Source organism: Sinocyclocheilus rhinocerous, unplaced genomic scaffold, assembly GCF_001515625.1.
Source record: "Sinocyclocheilus rhinocerous isolate Xijiao unplaced genomic scaffold, SAMN03320098_v1.1 scaffold226, whole genome shotgun sequence".
In the NCBI taxonomy this organism is placed as follows: Eukaryota; Metazoa; Chordata; class Actinopteri; order Cypriniformes; family Cyprinidae; genus Sinocyclocheilus; species Sinocyclocheilus rhinocerous.
This window is the reverse complement of record NW_015631726.1, coordinates 1,032,581-1,040,134: the sequence shown is the minus strand read 5'-3', so window position 1 is coordinate 1,040,134 and position 7,554 is coordinate 1,032,581. Positions and strand designations below refer to the sequence as shown.

Genomic DNA, 7,554 nt, shown 5'->3' with positions numbered 1-7,554 from the left:
ACATGCGTTCTCCGGAAATTCATGATGGGAAAACCTTTAAAAACCTCTTGAAATGTGAACAAACGCCCAGTTGAAGAAGACGCCGTATGCAGAACAAGACAGGTGTATTTAGAAGAGACCGCTTCTTGAGCCAATCAAAAACTTACGGTGAGCGTGGAAGGGCGGGTTCTTGTCTAATTATACAGACTTTGGACCAATCAGATCAGCGGAGGGCGGTGCGGAGTTTGGTGGAGGCGTGCCTTAGGCTTTGTGCCGTAGCAGCGCTGAAGAGCGTCTGAAGAGAGTAATGTCATGAGCCTTGCGTCGAGATCCTGTCAAAGCACTATACAGCGAATTTCTCGCACCTGAACTTTTACACTCGTTCCTGAGGACTATTTTACCATTTAAACTGGACGTCTTATCACGTTATTTACTCTGACACGCAACAGCAGCACTTGAGAAGTCACTCCACCGCAGTTGCGTTCCTGTCTTAAGACATTTAAAATAAAAGGATATGGTGTTGGACATGTGAAATACAACGGGCAACTTCAAACATGAAGCTGGCATCTTCTCTGTGTTGCCTCGGGGTTCTTCTCACTTCTGTGGCGGTCCGTCTCATCGACTCGCAGCAAGGTGAGTAAACGACTGACCGTCGTCTCGTGCGCAAAGGCATTTATGCGTCTCGTGCACGCACCTTTGAGCTCTGCTTACTTTTTGTGGATGCTTCTCGCGGTACCCATCCTCTGGTGCGAGGAACCATTGTTGTGTCTGTTCATTTCTCTTAACAATAAAACCCTGAAGTATATATGCGTTATTGTGATGGTACATGTGTACCATTCATTCAGCACCACAATGATGCATAGCTTCCACGCACAGAGTCTCTTATGTGTGTTGGTGTGAAATAAGCTGGCATACAGTTGGAGCAGTGGCACTGATAGCGCAGAGTGGCACTGCTGAAGTGGCACTGAAAGGGGCATTCAGTCTCACTGGACGTTTGTTTTGTTATTCTCAGTCCGTACACACTGTCTGAGAAAGAGTTGGAGTGGTCATTGCTTTCCATGCATGTGAAAAGTCACTTCTGTTGCCTTGAGTCGAACCTCTGGTGCGTGTGACTGGTTTGTGGTTGACTTTCCGGGGGCTAAAAACTTAAAATGTCAGCGTGCAATCAAATGCACAATATTTGATTTCTCATCCGTTTCATATTTTTTGATGTAGAAATGCAAAAATACTGTTATACGTAAGCTGTCTTATTGTGTCATTTTAGTAGGAATTCATAGTCTATTTCGAATGTTTTTTATTGAAAAGTTTGCTCAACTAAACAGACTCATTGTGTTTGGAATGCAAATAGCTTTTCGGAAAATATAACACAACAAAATTGGCAGATTTGCTATTTTATGACATAAGAATAGCCTGAATACGCATCAATGTGGCGTTCAGATCTCCACATGGTGGTAGTATATGAACCGAGATGGTCTAAATCACAAATCTCCCTCCCTTCCTCTCTCTCCCTCTTTCTCTGTACTTTATTGGCATGCCATGTACATATATGCATGCAAATAATGCATAATCCAACTATATAATATATCATCTTTAAAAACAATGTTATTAAAACTATAATTGCAATATATAATATAAAATAAAACGCAAAGCATTAATTTAAGCAAAGCATACTCATTCTCTCTCACACACGCAAACACATGCATTGATGAATAGTCATCGTGACACATTTTCAAACGTAGATCCATCTAGAACAGGCAAATTCATCAATATGAAACCTCAATATCGATTATAGTAGCCTAGTATAAATTATTCTGTTGCCACCTATCCTCCATCACAGTCGAGCTGAATTGACCTCATTAAAAGCATCCAAGAAAACTTTTATAGAGAAGCATTACGCCATTCGAAAACCTCGAAACTATTTCAAATGTTTCTCTTGTGTCTTTATGCGCGTTTTGCGTTGTTCGTTTTCACCTCAATCAGTTATTACAGTGACGATTAGACACACTGACTATTAACTAACGGGTAAAATCGAGCCATTTCAGATGACTAATCGAAAGCAAGTAAAGAGCACGAACTAATCAGGTCTTATGGTTCGTTACTGATCTCAGTGTCATTGGCAAAGGCACGCGCTCCTGACGCACTTCTGCGCTCCGCTGCGCTGCCGGAGGAGACGCGATGCTGATCCAATTGTTATTTTAGATTAAATAAATTAAAAAGCCTGAAGGGAGAGCGATTTTAATGGGTTTACAGGTAAAAACAACAACAACAACAACACTGTAGGATACTCAGCAAAGTTACAGTTGTTAAAAGTAAATAAATAACACATTTATTTTTTAAAAGAAATGATATACTGTAGCTCCTGGTTGTTTTCTTTTGCTTGCAACAGTAGCAAAACCACTTTTGTGTTGAACAGACTTTTTAAGTTTCATGAAGAACTGTTTTGAAAGTGCAGGTGTGAAGAACATTAACCTTCACAAAAAACAAAACAAAAAAAACATCAATTTGAACAATAATTGTTTTACATTTAAATATTGTTGGGTAGTTCAAGATGTTGTGTAGTGGGTTTGACATGCTATACTTAATCTAAAACTGTTGTAGGCTAAATGTTTCCAGTTCATCTATAATTATTGTGCATGCAGGTTTTATGAGCTCATATTCATATGGAGACATTTGAAATTGTAACACTTGTAAAAATTGATTTGTCACATCACAGGTGCATTTTAAAAGAACATTAAGGTAAAAATGCGATTAAAAAAAGTTTGGCATATGACATACTTTTCCATATGCAGGACAGTTTTAGCCTATACGAATGAAAGGAAATAAAGTTTTAACTGCCCAAATATAATGACGTATAAGCAAGTCTAAACACAGAAGTCTATAATTGCTTTAATATGTATAGTTGACAACTATGAATAAATAAAATATTTAATATTGCATATTAAAAATAAATATTTTAAATTATCTTATTTCTGTCAATAATATGATGATTTTAAGGCGTCATTGTTGTGTATAAATTGTCTCATCAGTTCCAGGTTGTAATATGGGGAATAATTAAAGTGTGTCCTTCTGTTGATTGCAAAGTTAATGAAAGGGTTAATGCTTATGATGATGAGAGATCTGACCACTGCAGTGTGCTGTTGTTTAGTTGGCTGTATTACTCATTATTGTGATCTGTATCGGTTATCGCTTCAGTCTGTCTGAAGACGGCTGTGAATTTAAATCAGTCTCTTCCGTGACATTTAGGAGCCGTGCCAGTAGCAAGACTTGTGGGGAATAGTAGGAACACAAATATCAGTTTGTTAATCGGCTTAGCTTTGGATTAAGTCCCGTCAGTGAGACTGGCTGCTGATGAAAATTAATCGTTCAGCAATTTAGCTCTCTTTTTCTCTATCTGATCTTTTTCTTGGATAGATTCCCTGTTACAATGGAGCTGTGTAACAAGCATGAGAAGTGAATAACACCGTGTACATGAGTTCATCTGTATATCACACTCTTAATATTGAGAAAAAAAGTCCTTAAAATTGTGCCAAACTTAACTAGATTAGTGTTATTTGACTTGCGACAGAAACATAACAATTTTAGGTGTTAAATTTCCCTTTTTAATGTAGGTTGCATAAAGAAACTTGCTTTGGAAAAAGTGTGTTTAAATCAAGGAAAAACATTGTTTAGTTAAAAAATGATTCTAAATTGAACCATTAAAGTAAGTCGAGATTGTTTTAACCAAAATGTATGTATTTATTTATTTACATAAACCTTCCTATTTATTTATTTATGAAGATTCAATTTTTGATGACTGTGGGAAAGTAAGTTTTCTTAGCTCACCTCTGTCCATTCTGATCTAGCCTCTTGAGGTTTCACACAAGCTTTTGATTGACAGGACCCATATGAGGCCAGAGTATCCCACGGGAATCTTCTGTCGTTTTTTCCCCCTCACTTTTTTGGAAAAGTTTCACTGCTCTATCAAATACATTTTAAGCTTGCGGTCTTCCCTAATGGAATTCTTTTTTAACACTGTTTACTCAGATCTTTTTGTTTTTGTCCTTTATAACATGTAACTCCATATGCGGCTTATGATATGGCACAGACTTGTTTGCAAGGCACTGCACATTTATTTCCAGGCTCGCACCTCTCAAGTTCACAGTACATCTAAATGTTTACACAGTGTGGCACAGACAGGAAGCCCTATCAGCAAAGAAGGGTAAAGTATTTACTTTTATCGTGGCAGTCGAAACGCAGCATCTCTCGCTCCCTTTTTATTTCGTCAAAGCGAGAGGCCACAGTGCTACAAATGCCTGCCCACACAGCAATAACCCATTGTCTCACAAAGCCCATTTATTCAGTTTTTCTCCATCTTGGTCCAAGAAAGGCAGGCTGACCTCTGAGCCCGTGTGTCTCAATGGGAAGAAAAGCAGCCTTTGATTCTGTTAGGAGCGCCAACTCCTGCCAAGCGAAGGCGGGTTCCTGCGCAGCGTGTTGCTCTCTGCTCCGGCTCTGAGTGTCTCTCTCTCCCACTGGAACTGCACTGACTGACTGCTGCCGCTGCTGTACATGCGCTGCCTCATCCTTCCAGAGGCTAATGGGAATTTGATGAGTTGTTTGAGGATTTGATCACGGTAGATCCGCTACTGGCACATTGCTTATTCGTTCTGTCACTTTCTCTCTCTCTTAGACTTGTCATAGATTTCTACACTGATTTAACCCAGTGTTTCCCAACCTTTTTTTAGTACTGTTCTACTGAAGAAAAAAAGTCACTGACATCTGGGATGGCCTGAGGGTCAATAAAATAACAGCAAATTTCCATTTTTTGGGTGAACTATCCCTTTAAAGTGCTCCAGTTGTCAAACAATACATTTGTAATACAACTGCCAAATTTATTTTAAACATTTGTTTAATGAACTTAAAGACTAAACAAGTTAAACAAAATGTTTGCAAACAAACATTTACAAATATTACTATTCCTTATAGAAATTACAAAACCATGTTAGATACAATCAGGGACATGTGACCAAAAAGAAAATGCTATTTGTATCAAATAAATTAATTAGGAAACCATTCTAGCATATACAAATTTGTCTGTGACAGGGCCTGACATTTTAGGGGTGAAATGCGTATCTTTTAACGTCACGGAAACACAAAAATATCATACAACACGCCAAAATTAAACCTAAAATTTTAAAACCTAAAAAGCTTTTGACATAAAGTGTTCTATGGATTAAACGAGAAGAAAGACCACGTTCCCTTCACTTAAACAGCTCATTTCCCTCAGACATATTCATACAAAGCTTATTCGATGTTTTTATGTATGTTGTATGTTTGTGTATAAATACATACATTTTAAATATGTTTACACCTTAAAAAATAACATTTATTTAGTGGCACTTACCTGACTCGTGAACTTAACAAGATGGCACTGTTTCTCCCGCAAAGTCACTCAGGCTCGTGCACGTGCAGAATGATCTGAGTTGGCTGGATTCGTTTTTATTAGTTTAGTCAACATTAGCATAGCTAATTGTTGACTGGATTTGAAAATAACCGTTCAATCAATGTTTTTCAAATATATTTGTGTAGACTTAATATAATATGTCCAAGCAATAAAATTAGCTCAACTTAAATATTTTTGCCCTTCCAACATTTTGTTAATTGGATTTTTTACAGTGTGTAGAACACATCCTGTGCACTTTCACCAAACTACTTTTTTCTTCTCGGCATCTAGAATTAATTAAATTAAATGACATGGCCTTTTAGCAGTTACTAAGAAGAATTGTGTTACAATTAGTGCCAACAAATGTGAAATGCCTTTATAGAGCATGAAGTTTAACACTTACAGATACCGCACAGTGTCCGTAATGGAGAGACACAGAAAGAGAGAGAATGTGTTTATAATGTGGCCTTTCTTGTGTGAATTTATGTTCATGTGCTGTTTACAATCTTCTATTGCTTTGACACATTACTGAACTGCTATCAGTATTCGTGCATACAGTGTTTGACCATGGGTAAAAGGACATGGCAACTCGTGTGTAAATCATAACGCAAAATTGTTTGCAGACAAAACATTCATTCTGACAATAGCTTTTCCCAAGCATACGCTGAGTATCTAAGAGAATTGCATCAGACAGTAGCTGGCTATTTTCCTTTCTAGGCCAGTTACACGGTAAGTCAGAAGTTCAAATCATTTAACCTCGGACTGCACAGCTCTGCTGGCTAGGGATGCTTTCTCTTTATCTAGAACAGCAGTGATTGCCAGATCGACCCCATGTTGCTGTTTTCTTGATTCCCATCTTTAAAAGTTCAGCAGTGATGTATTGAAACAAGAGCAAGCTTGAAGAGAATGTGATGGCATGGGGGAGTATTTGAATAGAATGCAATAGAATGATTACAGCATGACAACACCTTTCTGTCCATGTTCAGGCATCTCTTTGTAACTTTTTATTTCCTCTGTGCCCGAAAAAGTTCAGTGCAAGTAAAGCTCAATCAAAAGCACTTGTGGTATAATTTTGATTACTACAAATAATAATTTTGACTCATCTGTTCTTTTCTTAAAAATAATAGAGTACGGTGAGGCACAAGTAAATGGGGCCAATTTTTTGAGGACATAAAAGCAGAAATGTGAAGCTTATAATTTTAGCACTTACATTTAATTCCTCTGCTAAAACTTATTATTTGAGGTGTAAAGCAGTTTAAATCATAATTTTTAGAGTCATTTTGTGGTGTTGTAAAATTGGATATAACTACGGTACACAGAAGAGTTTAGTAAGGGAATTTTCACTGTAAAGTGCACATTTTTTTGTGATATTCAACATTATGACGCAAGTGCTGTCGATTGAGATTACTTGTACTGAACCTCTTTTATTGTATGAAAATTAGCTTTTTTTAGAGGGACAAGTGCACTTTTTTTTTTTTGTGAAAGTCAACATTATGACGCAAGTGCTGTCGATTGAGATGGTTCTGGTCTCTCTTTTAATATCTATGGGATTTTCACTTGTTTTGTCATTCACCATGCAAAATTTGCAATGCAGTTGCTTTAAAACTTAATATCTCCTCAACAATCCACACAATTTAGGTCTCATTCCAGGGCTCGCCAAATTTTAAAATCGCTGGTAGACATTCTTCAGATTTTGGTAGCCCAAAATTAATTTAAGTAGCCTGAATAAAAAAAAAAAAAAGACTCTGGCTGTTAAGAGAGTAGGGGTGCAACGGATCACAAAACCCACGGCTCGGATCATTGCATTATCATATCAGATTTTGAGTAACAGATCGGATCAATTTGCAGATGAGCAAAAAAAAAAAAGGTTCTTTATTATTTAAGGCTGCAGTCCGTAACTTTTGGCGCTCTAGCGGTTAATAAACAGAACTGTGTGCGTCTTGCGGAAGAACATTGTAGCCGGAGCTACTTCTCTCTGTTTATGTCTATGGCGAATCACGCAGGTACTGGGCTACTCCGCAGCAGTACCTACCCGAACCAGTCTAAATAGTCAGAATATAAACACTTATTATAGTTGTACCGTAGTGATTCAGGACAAGCCAAAAACACGGTTTGGAAAATGGATTCATGGTGTACTCGCTTATTATATAAAT

The 7,554-nt window shown here is 37.5% G+C and overlaps 1 protein-coding gene across 1 annotated transcript in view; it reads left to right on the top strand.

The window, feature by feature from the left end:
* Positions 1 to 533: 533 nt before the first annotated feature.
* The window catches only part of LOC107741926 (receptor tyrosine-protein kinase erbB-4-like), a 375,191-nt gene continuing 368,170 nt past the window's right edge, over positions 534 to 7,554 (top strand). Inside the window, exon 1 of the mRNA XM_016554742.1 lies at positions 534 to 612. Within this exon, the coding sequence (XP_016410228.1) occupies positions 534 to 612 (79 nt within the window). The remainder of the gene's footprint in view (positions 613 to 7,554) is intronic.